At 44.5% G+C, this 18,721-nt stretch overlaps 1 protein-coding gene across 2 annotated transcripts in view; it reads left to right on the top strand.

Moving 5' to 3' along the window:
- Positions 1 to 18,123, top strand: part of RAI14 (retinoic acid induced 14) — a 137,743-nt gene extending 119,620 nt beyond the window's left edge. For both annotated transcript variants that reach the window (XM_066602463.1, XM_066602462.1), the window contains 7 exons: positions 624 to 707; positions 1,016 to 1,070; positions 5,629 to 5,744; positions 9,144 to 10,649; positions 12,612 to 12,761; positions 14,512 to 14,577; positions 15,992 to 18,123. In XM_066602463.1, the coding sequence (XP_066458560.1) occupies positions 624 to 707; positions 1,016 to 1,070; positions 5,629 to 5,744; positions 9,144 to 10,649; positions 12,612 to 12,761; positions 14,512 to 14,577; positions 15,992 to 16,069 (2,055 nt within the window). In that variant the 3' untranslated portion in view covers positions 16,070 to 18,123. The remainder of the gene's footprint in view (positions 1 to 623; positions 708 to 1,015; positions 1,071 to 5,628; positions 5,745 to 9,143; positions 10,650 to 12,611; positions 12,762 to 14,511; positions 14,578 to 15,991) is intronic.
- The last annotated feature ends 598 nt before the right edge of the window (positions 18,124 to 18,721 follow it).

The following is an 18,721-nucleotide window of genomic DNA, read 5'->3' as shown; positions in this document are numbered from 1 at the left end:
CAATTCTGCTCTGAAAAATCTGCAGCATTCCTGCATTGTGTAAACATACTGTGTGTGACTGAGCTGCAGTACCTGGCCTATCCACAACAGTCTGTATGGAGCTGTCTGATAAACAATAAAGACGGTGTGGCCTTTACTGGAGCACCATGGCCCTTTCACTTATTTTATCTACAAGGGGACCATGAATTGGACCTTTACCTATATTGAAATCCCGGTTACACCCCTTTAAAGGGGCTTTCTGGGACCTTAATATGCCTCGTTCATCCTTGGAATAGCTGATCTATATCAGATCAGTAGAGGTCTGATTAGCAGTACTGCTGATCATCTGACTGAAGGGGCTGAGTTCTGTGGCCTTTGCAATGTATACAAGGCACAGAGCCGTATATGTACATAGTAGCTGTGTCTGTTATTACAGCTGAGTCAAATTCACTTGAATGGGGTTAAGTTGGATATAGGTCATGTGACCGTTGGGCGTGATGTCACAGGCCAAAGAGGAGGCTGTGGCGCTCACCCGTTGTAATATATTTGGAAACTTCTAAAGTTTCAAAAATGCCCCCGTGCCCCTCTTCGAGCCTCAGAGATATATGTGTATGTTACTAATAAACCACTTCTTGTCATTACAGCTAAGTGACGTATCGTCCCCGTTGTCATCAACGTCCACCCCTCCATCAGCCAAAGGAGAGGTTTTCTTTTCAGAAAATAGCAAGGTAATGTGTATCGCTGATATGTAAGGGAACTGTATACCTAATAGTCCAGCCCCTCATGTCACACTCACAGGGGTCCAGAAAGCTGAGATACAGGTGGGATACTTTTTTATTTTTCAACAAGGGGTATATCTTGGGGGCTGCAGGTGAATGTACCCTTAGCCAAAGGATGCAGTGTTTCTACTTTCCTATGCTGTATACCCGGCCATCTATAGACTTGCTATGTACACAGAGATCTGTGGAATACACAGACTGACTATTACTTGTATAGCTGCAGCTCACTCACGCTTTATTGTCTCGTCTTCTTTCAGGACGAAAATTCATCTTACAAGCGAGATCACAAAGACCGGCTGAGTGACAGCACAGGTAAGCCCACCGATAAGACCCCAGATCTGCTCTGTGCTGACAGCCATCTCTGATATCTTTGGTCTCTTCACTACTGATGATTATGTGAAGGTATATAGTATGCAGGTACACATATGTAGAAGTGACATCTACACTGAATGACCCCTTTATTAGAACCTCCAAATCTTTTGGCCCTTCCCTGGATGGAAATTAGTGTCATGACCCCGGCGTGTAGCATAAAACCACGTGACAAGTTTTCCATGGATCAGTTTCAGTGTGAATCCACATTAGATGGGAACATCCAGGGATCTGAGTGGCTTTCAACGTGGCCGGGTCATCGGTGCTAAAGTAGCTGGGGCCGGGATGTCACTGCCAACTGGTAACGGTGTGGGGCATATACTGAGAGTATAAATGAAAAGTTGTATAACTTTCTAATAGACTTATAGGCATTGTTTACCTGACAGTTCGTCTCATCTAAATGGGGCTTTAAACAGCCTGAACTCCAGAATGATACATTTGTAGCCAACTAGCAAAGAAGTTTCTGCAGCTGCTTCTGATGTGTCTAGCTCACAGAGCATTGTCTACACTGGATACAATTGTATCCACTTCTCAGCTGAGAGCAGGACTAGCTATGTACAATGTATCAGTCTGGAGTCCGGGCTGTTTAGCTCACAGAGCATTGTCTATGCTGCATACAATTACATCCACTTCTCAGCTGAGAGCAGGACTAGCTATGTACAGGCTTACTGCCACTAAATGGAAACAAGAGTCTTGATATACAGAGCATACCGAGATCTAGAAAAATTGAGAGGAATTCATGCATAAAGTATATTGGAAAGTTGCAGAGTTGTTCCTTTATTTGGGGATTAAGCTTTATTTACATAAAATCTGAAAATCTCTTCAGGGCCAAAATTTAATTTGTTCTGAACTGCATTCCAAGAGACGGAGCTTTTATTTTTTTCATTTTTATTGAGTTCACTTTTAACAATTTCTGGGGTAAGATGGAAAGAAAGAGCAATTCCACTTTTGTCTTTTGCATTTCTATGCCATCCAATATAGAAACCATGATCACTTTATTCTGTAGATCAGTATGGTTATGTTGATACCAAATATATATAGTTTTTTTTTTTTTAGGTTTAGTACTTTAACTGAATAAGGCTTTATTCAGATGACCGTATATCGGCGGTGCCCTCATCGGGGGGGGGATGGAAGAGCCGGGAGCAGGAACTGAGCTCCCGCCCCCTCTCTGCCTCCTCTCCGCCCCTCTGCACTATTTGCAATGAAAGGAGGCGGGACGGGGGCATGGCTAAGTTCCGAGAATTAGCCCCACCCCCGTCCCGCCTCTCCCCATTGCAAATAATGCAGAGGGGCGGAGAGGAGGCAGAGAGGGGGCGGGTGCCCAGAGCACTGCTCCCAACTCTTCCAGCCTCCCCCCCCCCCCCCCCTGCAGAGAGAGGCAACGTATATCGGCCGGTGTGAAAACCCAGCCGATATACATCGTCTGAATGCGTCCTTAAGCATATTTTATAGAAGAAGAATCCTTCTGAGCCCATGCATCCAGAGGCCATTAATTGTTTTTTATTTTTCAATCACTGTAACTCTGAGGCTTTTTTTGCAGGATGGGATACATACAGTTATTTACTTTGTATTCATTTTTTGTGGCAAAATGGAAAGAATACAACAATTCGGCTATTTTTTTTTTTCATTTGTGTTTCACATCCTGCATGCTGCGGCTTATAAGGTGTTCTCTCTTTCCTAGCCATTGTTATGATTGCAGCAGGACCGGACAGTCCTATATCTACAAAATAAAAGGTTTTGTTTCATGAAAAAAAAAGTTTTGTTTTTTAGGTAGAAACTTTTTATACTATTAAACTTTATTGCTCTTAGTTTCAGTTTTCTCTTCTGTTCCCCTAGAGGACTAGAAATTCCAATGCTTTGATCACTTACATAATGCTTCAGGATACTTAAAGGCGTCGTGTGTTTGCTGGATGATTTTTTCATTATGGATCCAAATGTGCTAAAATAATGAAAGCATCTGTACTTACCCGTCCTCTGCCCCAGCGATCCAGCACTGCAGCCCCACAGTCCTCCCATTCTTAATTGTGGAATATATACCATGTGACTGTGGCAGCCAATCAGAGACTTCAGCAGTCAGCTGTCATTCTCCTGGCATCTGAGCAGTGATGCCAGGAATAGGACATGTGACTGTTGCAGCTACTGATTGACTACAGCGGTCAGGTGGTATCCATTCCACCACAAAGACCAGGAGCACCATAGGTCACCGCTGGATCACCAGGCAGAGGACCGGTAAGTACACATACTTTTTTTTATTTTCACACATTTGGGCCTATAATTAAAAAGTCCTCCAGCAACCAGACAGCGCCTTTAATATGAATGGGCTTTCACATATGGCACACCGGGTGGCCTTTTGCTACACCATTGGCTGCAATTGTATCCCATCAACATCCTGCAACTTGGGGCGCCAATAGTGACAGATGGTCCCCTCTCTCTCTGTTAAACTCCTGCAGCATCTAAGGCCTCATGTCCACGGGGAAAATCAGGCCCGCTACGGATTCTACATGGAGAATCTGCAGCGGGTCCCTCCTGCCCCGCGGACATGAGCGCTGAAAATAGGAATTTAAAAGAATTTACCCATCCGGAGCGGTTCGGGAAAGTCTTCTCTTCCTCACGGCCGGATCTTCTTTTTCGGCCGGCGGATGAACTCGTCACGGCTGCGGCACGTCGCCGACGTGCCGCGCGCATGCGCCAGGCACATCCGCCGAGCCGAAGCAAGAAAGATGCGGCCGTGAGGAAGAGAAGACCTTCCTGGTCCGCTCCGGATGGGTAAATTCTTTTAAATTCCTATTTTAGGTCTCCCGCATGAAAATGGAGCATGGTCCAGATTTTTTCATGCTCCATTTTTTTTTTAAATCACTTTTATTGACCATCCGCGGGTATTTATCTACCCGCGGGTGGTCAATGCATCCCTATGGGGTGCGGATCCGCGCGCGGGAGAAGAGTTAAAATCCGCTGCGGATTTTAATCCTTCTTTTGCCCGTGGACATGAGGCCTAAGAGATTAAACATCCGTGATGTGACATAACTCCAATCTTGGCAATTGCGGCAGAATATTGGTGCAGATATAGCTCGCGTGCCATCCACTTACATATTCCTTTATTTATCCGTTGATGTCGCTGTATGAGGGCTTGTTTTTTGAGGTACGAGTTGTATTTTTCAATGGTGCTATTTAATGTACCATATAATGTACTGCAAAACCTTTTAAAAATTCTAAATGGAAAGAGAGGGAAAAAATGAAATTCCGCCATTTTTCGGTGAGTCTTGCAAAAACTGCAACAAAAATGACATGATAACTTTATTCTATGGGTCAGTGCGATTACTACAATCCCAAACTTGTACAGTTTTTGTTTATTTTATTTTTTACTGTACTACATGTATTTTTTTCAAAGATATATTTAATTTTTTTAAATTATTTTGACGCCATCTTCTGCGCACAATAACTTTTTTATTTTTCAATCAACATAGTTGTGCGAGGGCTCGTTTTTTTCGAGACGTCCTTCACTTTCCAATGGTACCATTCTAGTACATATGACTTTTTGATCGCTTTTTATTACATTTTTTTTTTAAAGACAGGGTGACCAAAAAGTGCATATCTGGCGTTCTTTATTTTTTTTATTCTGACGATGTTCATTGTGCGGGGTAAATAATGCATTAGTTTGATAGACCAGACTTTTATGGACGCGGCGATACCAAAGATGTATTTTTGTTTTATTATTTAGATTCTTTTATTAGAACTATGACAAAAGGGTTGTTTGTTTTTTTTTTATTACTTTTTTTTTAAATAATTAGTAACTTTATTGATCTTATTTTAACTTTTTTTTTTTAAGTCCCCATAGGGGACAACAACTTGCAATGCTTTGATCGCTCCTGCAGTATGATGTAATGCGATAGCATTACATCATACTGCGATCGGACAGGCAGTCTATCAAGCCACCAAGCCACCCCACGAGGATGGCTTGATAGGCATCCTGCCATGACAGCCCTGGGGCCTTTCAGAAGGCCCCCAGCTGCCATGACACCCACACGGCTCACTGCGATCTAATTGCGGGGGGGTACACAGGACCCATGAACATCGTTCGAGGCATTTAAAGGGTTAACAGCTCCGATGAGCTACACGGCTTATGGGAGCTGTTGCCACCAGGTGTCGGCTGTAAGAAACATCTGGCACCCGCGATGTACGAAGAGAGATTGCTGCACAATCGCTGATACGCCTTCTGCACAGGCCGTCAAAAGGTGTATTGGCGGTCACTAAGGGGTTACATTTGCAAAGATATATCTATAGTAGTTATGGGAGCTGCAATAGCGGCCATATTGGTTGTCCCTTATCCTTCTTGAGCATACATAAGAAAAGTTTGAAGAGAAATGTGCAACCCAAGGACCCGAGTTCCTATAATAATGTGTTGTGGATTTCGTTTCATTAGTGCATTATTCCTTTTGCTACCTTGTATTTTGTTGGCTTTCCACTGGGGAAATTAATCCTTCTGGTAATTCTCACTTTTTAGAAGATAGCTTATTGGATGTAAGCTCCGAGACCGAGCAACAGGATACACTCTCACAGCTGCAAGCAAAGGTGGCCACCCTAACACTGCTAAACAAGGAGTTACAGGAGAAGCTACAGGTTGGTACAACTGGAAGCTGTTCATTAGCCTGCTGTTTGCCCAATTATTGGAAGACTTAAATGGGTTCTTCAGGATTCATAACAAGAGGTCTACTTTTTCCAGAAAGAGCGCCACTAGCTGTGCCCGGTATTGCATGGCACAGTAAGTCCTTTCCTCTTATGTCAGACTACCCATTTAAAGGGGTTGTCCCGCGGCCAAAACGAAAAATGTTTCACACCCCAGTCCCCCATGTTAAGCAAGCATTACAAACTACCCATGTAAATCGTTTTTTTAGAGCGTTTCTACTCACCATGAAGCTGTTTCATGAAGTTATAAAAATCTTCTTCCAAGATGGCCACCGTCATTTCCCAAGGTGCACCGCTGGTCTTCTCCCATGGTGCACTGTGGGTCTTCTCCCATGGTGCACCGTGGATGTTCTTCTCCAGTCTGAGCTCCACTGCCGATTACAGCAACCTCATTGGCTGATCGGCACCACGTGACAGGGGCGGAGCTACGCGATGACGCTGAAAAGGGGGAGGAGCCAGGATGCAGCTCGTGAGCCTGGAGCCATCAGGAGATGATTTTTCTCTGCGCAAGCGCGACTGTTTCGGCGACCAGAGCAGGCGGCTTCAGTCATCGCCATGGAGACGGGGACGCCAGCATCGGAGGGGGTAAGTGTATAACTTCTGTATGGCCAATATTTAATGCACAATGTATATTACAAAGGGCATTAATATGGCCATACAGAAGGGCATAACTGCACTTGCTTATGCGGGACAACCCCTTTAAGGTGTTTGGTCAGCATCTCCCTACTTTGGCTTCATTGATGAGCTTCATTCATAGTTGTCTGTGTACACAACTCATCCATAGAATCACTGTAAATGCTTTTGCTTTAGCGGACTGACCTTAAAGGCTTTTCCAGTACCATGATACTGATTACCTAATCCTCAGGTTCCAACATTTGGCACCTCTGCCAATCAGCTGCTGTGAAGAGATTGTGGTGCACTACAAGACTCAAATCTCAGCCTTTGGTGCAGTGGCCCGGCATGATACTGTTGAAGTAATTGGGCACTACGATCAAACTATTGCAAGTTCAAATTCCCTGTGTAGACTAAAAAAAAAAAAAGAAGAAAATAAAAGTTTTATCAATCATTTAGAAAAAATAAGTTAATGAAAGTTTAACACCCTCCTTTGTTATATGTATAATAAAAAAAATCAAATGCATATTTGGTATTGCTGCATCCATAAAAGTCTGATCTTTCAAAATAATTATTTATCCTGCATGGTAAATCTCACCGGGGAAAAAAAAAAATACGCAACACCAGAATTGCACTTTCTTTGGTCACCCTGTCTCCAAAAAAAAAATGTAATAAATCCATCAAAAAATTATGTGTAAAAAGTAATCTAGTATGTAAGGCTGAAAAAAGACATTTGTCCATCCGGTTAAGCCTGTTGCTCCAGAGGAAGGCAGGAAAAAAAAAAAATTTTCTCCATTTAAGGAGAATAATTCCTTCCTGACCCTTCTTAAGTCATTAGTGATTATAACTAGAGATGAGCGAGCATACTCGTCCGAGCTTGATGCTCGTTCGAGTATTAGGGTGCTCGAGATGCTCGTTACTCGAGACGAGCACCACGCGATGCTCATCTCGATTAAACGAGCATTGACCATTGAATTCAATGGAGCCGGCAATACAGCCGGCTCCATTGAAAGCAATGGGCTGCCGGCTAGCGCGGGATGAATTTTCGGGAAGGGCTTAAAAATATAAGCCCTTACCTGAAATTCATCCAGAAATGTGTAAAAAGTAAAAAAAAAAAATATATACTCACCTTGTCCCGGCAGAACGATGTTAGCCCATTAAATTCAATGGAGCCGGCAATACAGCCGGCTCCATTGAAAGCAATGGGCTGCCGGCGATCGCACAATGAATTTTCAGGAAGGGCTTAAATATATAAGCCCTTTCCTGCAATTCATCCAGAAATGTGTAAAAATAAAAAAATATATATATACTCACCTGGTCCCGGCAGACGGAGCTTAGCTGCGTCCAGCTGGCAGTTCTCCTGAACTGCTCTCTGTAGTATTCAGCGGCCGGGGATTTAAAATCCCCGCCTGCTGAATGAGCTGCCTCTGATTGGTCACAGCCTGACCAATCAGAGGCAGCTCTCACTCACACTCATTCATGAATGGGTGAGTGAGTGCTGCCACTGATTGGCTCAGCTCAGCTGTCATTTAGCTGAGAGCTGCGCTGAGCCAATCAGAGGCAGCACTCACTCACCCATTTATGAATTCATGACTTCAATGGGGTTCGTTACGCGAAACGAACTCTCGAGCATCACTGAAAGTTCGACTCGAGTAACGAGCACTCGAGCATTTTGGTGCTCGCTCATCTCTAATTATAACCTATCATTTTGTATCGCTCAAGAACGGCGTTCAGGTGTTTCTTGAACTCTTTTATCAAATTTGTCATCACCACATCCTCAGGCAGAGAGTTCCATAGTCTCACTGCTCTTACAGTAAAGAACCCCCTTCTATGTCTGTGTAGAAAACTTCTTTCCTCCAGACATAGAGGATGCTACAGTCACAGTTCTGAGTATAACTAGATGGTGGGAGAGATGTCTCTAATGATACCAATAGAAACCACAAGTCGTCTCGCAAAAGAGGAGCCCTCACACAACTATATCGTCAGGAGGATAAAAAGGTTATGGCTGACAGAAGATGGTGGCAGAAAATACATATAATATATACACATTTTCAGAAAAGATATTTTAATTTTTAAGAGTAGTACAGCAAGAAAAACCCTAAATAAATTTATCGCCACAATCGTACTGTCTCACAGAATAAGGCCGCGGAATTTCCGCCCCTGGAAGCTGCCATAGGATCGCGTTAACAAACGCAATCCTATGCAGACAGCCGCGATTTGGCCGTGCGAAATCTTGCGCGGCAAACAAATCGCGGCATGCTCTATTTCTATTTCTCACCGGCCCTGCTCTGCGCATGCGCTGGCTGCCCGGCAGTCGGCACATGAAAGAGCCGGGGCCGCGGGAGAGGTGAGTGCCCGCACTACTCTCTGCAGACGCTCAGTTCGGGTCCCGCTGCGAGAATTCTCGCAGCCGGATCCGACCCGGCCGTCTGCAGGCGGTCTAAACGTTTTCAGTGCATTATATGGTACATTAAATACCCCATTGGAAAATACAATTCGTCCCACAAAAAACAAACCCTCAGACAGCGATGTCGATGGGTGGATAAAAGTTATGATTTTTTTGAAGGTAGGGTGAAGAAACTGGAAATGAAAAAACATCTGCAACTATAAGGGGTTAAGTACGTCTATCTAGTTGGAATTCTGAGAACTGTAGGTATGCACAATGTATCTAATATTCTGCATAACAATAATAAAATGCTTATTCATATCATTTGTTTGCAGGAGAAAGCTATTGAGGCAATAACAGATATTAGCGCTGACTCTTTCCACTCTACACAGACTGATGTAAACCTATCTATTGCCAAAAATCAAGATGCACAATCACCAGCAGTCATTTCCGATCACTCCAATATGTCTTTCGAGTCCCAGATTGAAATTGTTAACAACGAACACAAACTGAAATTACTGGAAAAAACCATTGAAGACATGAAAATGAAATTGGAGGAGTCCGAGACAAAAAGGAAGAGCTTGGAAGCCCAGATCCAATTGAGCAGAAGAGAGTCCATCAGTACGGAAACTACAGAGTTGGCATCAGATATAGACGTTCAGTCTCAGGGATCACCTAGCGATATGAAACAAGACATTTGCTTCAAGCCAAATCTACACAGGATGTCAAGAGCGGAGCAAGAAGAAGATGGAGTCGTCAAAACGAGCGAGGAAAGTTTATTGGTGTTGGAAGAATTTGAAGCTCTGAAGAGAGAATACCAGGAGGTCCTAGCGGAAAGCGAAAGGAAAGAGAACGAGATGAATGATTTGAGGCACCAGATAGACGTTGTTACCCAAAGTATCGTCAACCTGGTGCCCATAGAGAAGCAAGAAGAGATGGAGAAATCTTACTGTGCCGTCATCGAGCAACTGAACGAGGAGAACGCCAAACTTAATGTGAAGCAGCAAGGATTACTGGAAGAAATTAATAGTTTACAGAAGGAATTAGAAAGCAAAACGAGGCCGAGGTCTCCGGTGGAAAATGGGCAAGTGGAGGAGGACATGACAAAAACCATCGAGGACTTGACCAAACAAGTGAATGAGTTGTCTCTGTTATACAGTGAAGCCCAGGCGGAAGTTGAGAAGACGAGGCAAGCATCGCCAGATGTATCGTCAGATTTCATCCATAAGGAAGAACATGCAAAACTTTTGCAAGAAGTCGAAGAAAGCAAAGAGAAAGTGGAGAACGACTTAGTGGATTTGGCCTCCCAGCATGCCAGAATATTGGAAGAAGTATGTGAGCTGAAGCAACAGTTGGACAAGGAGAAGGGACAAACGTCAGGATTTGAACATACGCAAGTCATTGACGATCTTAGACATAGCATAGAAAATCTGGAAATGGAAAGGAACCAGTTGAGAGAACAGATCGCTACCCAGGAAGCCAGAATAAAGAGTCTACAAGATGAGCTGCAGCAAGAAAGGTCTATGGTCCAGGAAGCCACAGTCACCAAACAATTACTTGCCGAGCGGCAAGTATCTCTAGAAGACGACATCAGCGCCTTATCTACTCGAGTGAGCGACCTGGAGAAGGAAAGAGAGACATTTTCTATGGAGAATGAGCAGGTTAAAAGGGAATTGTTACAAGTAAAAGAAGAAAAGGACTCTATAAAAGAACAGATCCAAAACAAGGAGCACGAGCTCGGAGAGATTAGGAGGAGGTACAGCAAAGTGCAGGAAGATCTGACCGAGATGAAGAGGTTGTCGGAAAATACCTCAAAAGTAGATGAAGACAAAGACAAAAAGGTTGGTGAACAGTTTTGGGGATTTGGGATTTTTTTTTATTATGGAGTTTTTGATATAAGAGTTATACTTTGGTGGCGAGGAGCCACGGCCTCCACCAATGCCATGGATTCGAGTACTGGTATTAGGGATTTTCCAGGACATAAAAAAAGGTTAAGCAGCAGTAAAATTAAAGAAAAATTGAATACTCCCCTATCCCAGCGGCTCCCCGTCCAGTGCTGCAGCCTCGGTGCCCACCGCACTGAACCCGGAAAGATGGCAGGCGATCATGTGCTGTTCATCATGCATGTGACCACTCAACCATTCACAGACTTCAGCAGTGATTATTCTATGACTGCTGAAGCCTCCAAGTGGCTGAGCGGTCATGTACAGAATGAACTGCATGTGGCCACCTGCCGTTTCTTCTGGGTTCCGTGCGGTGGGCATCGTGGCTGTAGTGCTGGATGGGGAGTGATGGGGATAGGTGTGTATTCAAATTTTTCTTTTTTTCTAAGGCTGTCTAACCTTTTTTTAAATCCCAGAAAACCCCTTTAAAATTGTTTAACAACCACTGGGTCCTTCATGGTTGCTGCTGACCAGCACATGTGACTGCTGCAGCCAATCACTGGTTATAGAAGGTCACTGCTGTGACCAGTGATTGGATGCAGCAGTCACATGTCCTGATCAGCAGCAACCAGGAAGGACAAGCGATTGTGAAGCTATTTTAAATCTCCGGAAAACCCTTTTAATGGTGAGCTGACCTGAGAGAACAACCTCCTCTCTACTGAAATTAATGACCGTTCCTGATACCTAGGAGTGAGATGGTTCAGCGTGTGACATAACTGACCCATCAAAATACTTTAATCAGTCCTCTTTCGCAGAGGACATAGGATCACATCCTAATTGCAGAGAATAATGTGTAATACTTCATCTTTGTGATCACGTGGGTACAGAAGGTGTGTTCTTATGAGCCGGTGACCTGTAATTGAGCAAGTCCGCTCTTTCTGTCAAACTTCTTAGATGCCATGGTTGCTATTGAGTGCAGCATCTAAGGGGTTTTCCGGCAGCAAACTATTGATGACTTATCCTCAGAATACGTCATCAGTAGTTGATCAACGGGGGTCTGCCCTCAGGATCCCCAACAGTCAGCTCAATCGGATTAACTCGAATGGGACAGAGCTACTCTTAGGCCATGTGACCGATGAATGTGAGATCAGTGCTCACCAGAGCACTGCAACCTCTTCAATGAGCAGATTGACAGGGATCCTGAGTGACGGACCTCACCACTCAACTCTTGATGACCTATTCTAAGGATAGGTCATCAATAGTTTGCTGCCGGAAAACCCCTTAGATGTTGCACTCAGTAGCAACCATGGCATCTAAGGAGTTTGACACAAAAGAGCTGACTTGCACTGTTAGTCTATTAGCACCTCACAATAAAATCATAGAGTGTACTGATGGCTTGCCAGTGCAGCTAGGAGCCCAATAAAGGCCCCCAGGACTGCCATGGGTGTAAGCCTATGATGCAATAACAGACAATAAAGAAGGGACCCCATTAAAGTTTTATCTAGAAGTTACAAGAATAAGCGATATGTCCAACTTTAGACAACTCCAGGTCATATATAGTGTGAACAGCAATCAGTGAGGACCTCTGAGGGAGATGACTCTTGTGCCCACCCTCCATCTTTACAGAACATGTATATGTCCACTTATAATCACATCATAGTCTGTGTTATAAGCAGTAGGATCTATTAGGTTATTACTCATCATCCCATAAGAAATAAACCCAAGTGGGAGGTGATCGTTCCAAAGTCAATGGAGTTGTCTTCTGCTAGATCTTTGGTGTCCATCACTGTGTCAGAGCCTGGGCCCCCAGAAGATCCTCCAGTACTCTGGTGGGTCAGCCTGCCCCTACATCTACGCTTGAACTACGTATGTCACACACTGTACTAGAAGCTTTACTGAGGCGACTACATGATCTTCCAGATAAATGAGCTCTCGAAGGAAGTGAGCAAACTCAAGGATGCACTAAACAGCCTTTCCCAGCTGTCGTTCACCACAAGCACTCCCAAGCGGCAGAGCCAGCAACTGGACTCTCTACAGCAGCAGGTCAAACACCTACAGACCCAGTTGGTGGTAAGTCCTACTTTTCCATATCTATCTCACCGCCTAATACATAGGCAAGATGTGTATACGTCTGGCTCCTGCATCCACATTTGTCCCATTAATATGGGGACCGGGGCAAATAAAGCAGATCAGAAGTTTCATGTGACCTGACTCATAGCAAAGGCAACATCCTATGACAGTGCCATGTTTACAGTCGCTGAGCTTTTAAAGGGGTTGTCCAGTTACTCGACACCCCTACTTCAACAGGACCCCCTGTATTCAAATAATAAAGTGAACTATAATTAACTCTTCGTTGCCGCCGAGATCCAGCGCTGCAGCCATGCTGGGGTCCAGGCGTTCATTGTAGCAGATAATGTCATAGGAAATCAGGTGACCGCTGCAGCCAATGAGAGGCTGCCGTATCACTGCTTGTTCCCCTGACATTCCAGGAGTTCAGGAGTCCTGACCAACCAACGTGCATTAGCCCGCTTTTCATTTGTTCGACCCAAGTAAACAGGCAGGCTCTCATTAATGAATAGTGGCCTGCTTACTGTGAATGGATGCGGGCGGCTGGAACGATCACCGGTCCGCTTCGCTGAGTGATGCTCGTTCCTGTGTAGAAGCCGAGGAACGCTTATCACTGGGATGACCTGTCAGGCTCTGTCTGCTCCTGTACAATGGCCTTAGGGTGAGTTCACACATAGCAGAATTGTTGTGGGGGTTTCGGTTGCAAAATGCATATACAAATTCCATTTTAACGAAATGGAAAAATCCGCAGAAAATAGTCTTTATGTGGATTCTAAACGTCAGAGGATGCTTTATCTGTTGCAGAAAAGCTATTAATTTGTATAGCGGAAAGTGAAAACCATAATTAAAATCATGCGCAGCGATTGGTGCAAAATCACACACAGAAACGTTCCACTGTGTGCGCACATAGCCGTACAGGAGAGGGTTGTTGTCTGTCCCCCCTCCCTGCACCTACCCTGGAATACAAAGGAGGCGCTACACTGGACTACTAAAGTTAGTGACACTGACCCCTCCTCCTCCTCAGACCACCAGGAAAGTTTTAATTAGTATAAAATGTTTTTTTTTTCCTAACTTTTATTGGCTAAGTCTGGAGTATGTCTTGCGTTCAGTTCACAAGGGCAAGCATGATATGGAACTGTGAATCCCGCCCGCATATTACGATCCCCACCATGTGAATTCTCTATGATGCGAGGCGCCTCTCATCACTTCGGGGATGTAGCGATGCTGGCATAGTTTCCCATAGTTTACAGTGGGAGACATCGCGTCGCCTGCGCCCAGCACGTGGTACGATGCTGCCGACGACCCCTTGAAAACAACAGGCGATGCGAGAGCGCACAGAAAGATAGAACATGCTGTGATTTATTTCTTTCATCGCATCGCAGTGCCGTGCAGGAAACCGTCGCTCACGTGTAGGACCCCATTCATGCATCTCGCAACGCACAAATCTTGCGCGATTTTCTCGCCCGTGTGAAGCGGCCTTATAGTCTGTATGGTACACAGCGGTGATTTAATGCACCTTGTAATAATGGCTGTGACTGAAAGATCTGAACTCAGTAATTTTGAGGGGGTTCACATACTTTTGGTTATATAACCTGTATTTACGTATTCTCTTTTCCAATAATCTGTAGACTCAGAAATTTTAGTGTCCTTTAAGGAAAGGATTACTTTCAGGATATGTTTGGTTTTTAAGTACGAAATGAAGATTTGCTCATTTTATCGTAGTTTTCACAAATTTAATATTTAACTCTTTTAGGAAACCAAGAAGCAGCACCAAGAAATCGTATCAGTTTACAGGATGCATCTGCTCTACGCTGTCCAGGTAACATGCCGCATTACTAGGGGCATGTATTGTACAGAGGGGGTTGTGTGGGACCCCTCATGACCACAAGTGGGACACCCCTGGGATATTTGGATGGCCATCTTTCATTTCCTGTTACTGGAATGGAAGAGATCTATAACACAGACAGTGTAACACGACAAAGCGGTCTACTGGGAAGGAGATTAGATTTCCCTTGACCACATCTATAGATGTAGCTCCAGGAGCTAACAGGGTGGTCAGCTAGGCAGAACGAGGGTTAACCTGAAATATATATATAATATATATTGATCAGGGGGTTGTCTGCCACTTAGAATAGGCTGGATTTAGTCTTACTTGGGAATAGGAGTGACAATGAGATCTAAGTAATGACAACAGTCCACTGCTTCAACAGAAGAAATGTGAGTGAAGCTCTGGAGAACAAGAACAGTAAAAGCTCCCTGAGACCACCAGAAATATATTTATAAACAGTAATACGGTGCTCAAAGGTGAGCATACCCATAAAATCAGTGGAGATCAGTGGCTTCAAAGGGGTTGGGCCAAGATGGCACTAGGGCATATGAACTTCATAAAGCTTGAGCTCCCCCCCCCCCCCCCCCCCCCCCCCCCCCCCCAGTGTAACTGTGGCTCCCATCCAGGCGGACCTTGTGGCGTCCTTATATTACAGGATGGCCATTCATGTGATTGGCCATCCTGTAGTACATTTGGCCTGCAGTGGCATCTCATCAGGCCCCTGCAGTCTGAATGTTGGCACAACTCCTTTAAAGGGGTTGTCTGAGTTATGATAGGGCATCCTAAGGGGTCCTCAATGGTGTAAAATAACAAAACAGCAGATACCCCTCCCCGCTCGTCCCCCACCATCGGCTCCAGTCTCCATATGAACGTCCTCTTTAGAGGCTGCAGTCAGCCTCAGCTATCTACAAACAAGCTGCTGTAGCCAATGACTGCGGGTAGCAATTATCAGCTCTCATTGGCTGCAGCGGCAGGTTTACAGGATATCACAGACTCGCGCGGCGAAGGCTAGAGCTGGCAGTAGGGGGCAAGCATGGAGAAGTGAGCATCAGCTGCTTTGTTATTTTACACCATGGGGGACCCCTTAGGCTGCCCTTTGATAACTCGGACAACCCACTTAATCACTGTGGAAAGCAGACCGTATGAATTAATAGAGCTGGCCATAGCCTTGTGATGGTTCTTAGGGAAATGATGGGTCGGCTGGCAGCTCGAAGCTCAACTCTGGCACCACTTATGTTTGGCCAGTACAAAATTTGTCCTCTGTTGGGTTGGAACCTTCTAGAGATTTGGGCACCATCATCATTGACATTAGATTGTCCCATCAGATCTGGCTTATGGTCAGCCTTAGATCCACTAACCCCCCATATTTTATCACCGCCTTCTAACTGTAGCTTTTCCTCACCAGGGCCAAATGGATGAAGACGTTCAGAAGGTGCTAAAGCAAATACTGACAATGTGCAAGAGTCAGTCTCAGAAGATGTGACACAAGACAAGGACGATCGCTCATACAGCACTGCCTCCTAATATTACTAATGCTGGATATCACACGTATGAGTTCTTCTGTATCAGAAAATGAAGTTATTTTATACTTTTTTGATAAGAAACCGCCGATTCCTCTTAGCATTTATCGTGGTCAAGTTAGCAATTTGCTAAAATAGTACCCAAAAAATGGAAGACTTCTGCACTAATATCCTCATTTAGTAGCATACAAACAGATACCACTGTGAGACGCCATAAAACATTTCTCCCGAAGATCCAAAAATAATCGTTTCTGGCAAGCTGGGTGACTACCAAAATGGCCGCCCTCTAGAGCTCCGTAGACTTGTAAGGGTGCAAGATAAATAGTGAAATGTATTTACAAAGTGACCCAACTTTATATGTAGATGATCTCTAGATATAAAGTGTCACATGATGAACCTACCTTTAAAGCAGCTTCTTCAGGGGTTGTCACGCAGCGTGAATGCAAATCTGTGTCATTATGTAGCAAAACTGGAGCAAGGGGATGAATCAAAGATTTGTTTTTCATGGATGTGGGAATGCTGGGTGCCAACTCATATGGACGCCATATTGGCAGACACTCCTTGTCACCCAGCTTTAGCAGAAGGCATATTTAACTTAAAGGTATTGGCCACTTTTAGGGGAGTCTTTACAGATAAGTGTTAAAGGGGCTGTCCAGAACTTTTGGACCTTTTACTTTTTAGGTCCTCAATAGTACAGGTCTCAGACAACCCCTTTAATACTCATTTGTAGAGACTCCTCTAAAAGTGGCCCAAACGTTTAAGAGACAGATAAAAAGTTCAATCAACTAAGGGAAAATGTTCCTTTAAAAAGGGGTTGTCTGGCTATCTGCTTCAGTAGGGCTGAAGGGGTTAAAATAATAACCTGAAACATACTTACCACTCTATGGTCATCGAGATCCAGCGCTGTGGTCCCAGTGGTTGTTGGGATCACCGACATCATAGGAACTCAGGTGACAGCTGCAGCCAATGAGAGGCTATAGCGTCACCGCTAGTGCTCCTGGCATTGGCGCTCTCACTGGCTGCAGCGGTAACCTGAGTTCCTGTGAGGTCAGCGATCACAACAACTACCAGGAGCACAGCAGGACTACAGTGCTGGATACCGGCGGTCATGGAGGGGTAAGTAGGGTTGTTTATTATTTTAACCCTTCCAGCCCTATTATAGCGAAGTTGTGCGGTAACTGGACAACCCCTTTAAAGCATGCCTCCCAATCCTTCTATTTTTTATTGGATTGTCCCTTGAAATAGGCCTCACAGGGGGTGGGGCTTATGCAAATGTAGTTAAAATAGGTGATGCAGGTGGATCAAGGGCGGAGCTTTAAATGAGGAATTTAGAGGTGTGCTTAAAGCAGTGTTCCCCAACTCGTCCTCAGCGCCCCCAACAGGTCATGTTTTCAGGATTTCCTCAGTATTACACAGGTAATATAATTATTGTCGGTGGTCTTACTATAGGATATCCTGAAAACGTGACCTGTTGGGGCTGGGGACTTGGAGTTGGGAAACGCTGGCCTAAAGGATACCAATGCCTGGTTAACTGTGTACAAAAACATGCTGTAACCACTAGCAACTAACGACCGCTTCTTATCTATGAACTGCACTAGGAAAACCCAATCCGTTGCTATGGGTGACAATGTTGTTTTGCTCAGTTACCTCCCATTGGTGGAAAAGTCTCCAGGTAGATGGTGTAGCCTGTACTCCAATACATCCCCCTCCCCCCGACCACTCTAGTTAAAGGTAGCAAAGTAATTTAGTTTTCTATGCAGTAATATTATTTTAGATCGATGCCTTTTAATATTATATTTTAAATGTATGTAGCTTTTTGATTATTGTACAAAAAAAACAATTTTTGCTGCTTAATTTTCTAGATCGGAGTAGTAAAATACACACAAGGGTCTCCGGAAACCGTAGAAATTATTTTATATACAGTTTATGTATTTGTTATTATGTATTTTTTCAATTGCATAATAGTGATGTCTGCGATGTCATGGCACTCCAGCAAAATAAAGGAACAATAAAAATACCAACAAGTCACTGTGTGGCGGCACTACATGGTCAGCTATGGGGGCAACCGCTAATCAATCAACTTCATCTTACAGTGGATGTATACGCTGCCCACTTTATTAGAGACCCCCAGCTAGTAGAGCGTTGGACTCCTTCGGCCTCCAGAACCACAGCAGGTCGTCGTGGTGTAAATCCCACTAGGGGATGAAGTCGTTATGCAGGAATATCGGCCCCTGTGGACAGGAAGCTTCTTGTAGTTGCTGCAGATTAGATGGAGGTGCTGACATGTTCTGATCAGCTGACAGGAAGGGGTCATCGATTCATGCTGCTTGTGCCAAATTCTGACCTCCCATCAGCACGGGGCAACAGAGATCGTTATCCATCTAACCAGGAGATGTTTTTCTGCTGCTCAGTGATACAATTTTTGTGCTCTTTTCCCCCTGGAGTCTCAGCTTTCTGTTTCTCTTACACACAATGGTGCTGGAACTGGTTGTCTGCTGATATATCCCATCCGTGCTGAGGAACAGTGAAACACATTAGTTGGAGCATCAGTGTTGTATACAGCTGCTCCTGACTGTACAGCTCCTGTTGGTCAGAACGATTCCTGACATCGTCCG

This window comes from Eleutherodactylus coqui, chromosome 5, assembly GCF_035609145.1.
Source record: "Eleutherodactylus coqui strain aEleCoq1 chromosome 5, aEleCoq1.hap1, whole genome shotgun sequence".
In the NCBI taxonomy this organism is placed as follows: domain Eukaryota; kingdom Metazoa; phylum Chordata; class Amphibia; order Anura; family Eleutherodactylidae; genus Eleutherodactylus; species Eleutherodactylus coqui.
This window is presented reverse-complemented; position numbering and strand designations above follow the sequence as displayed.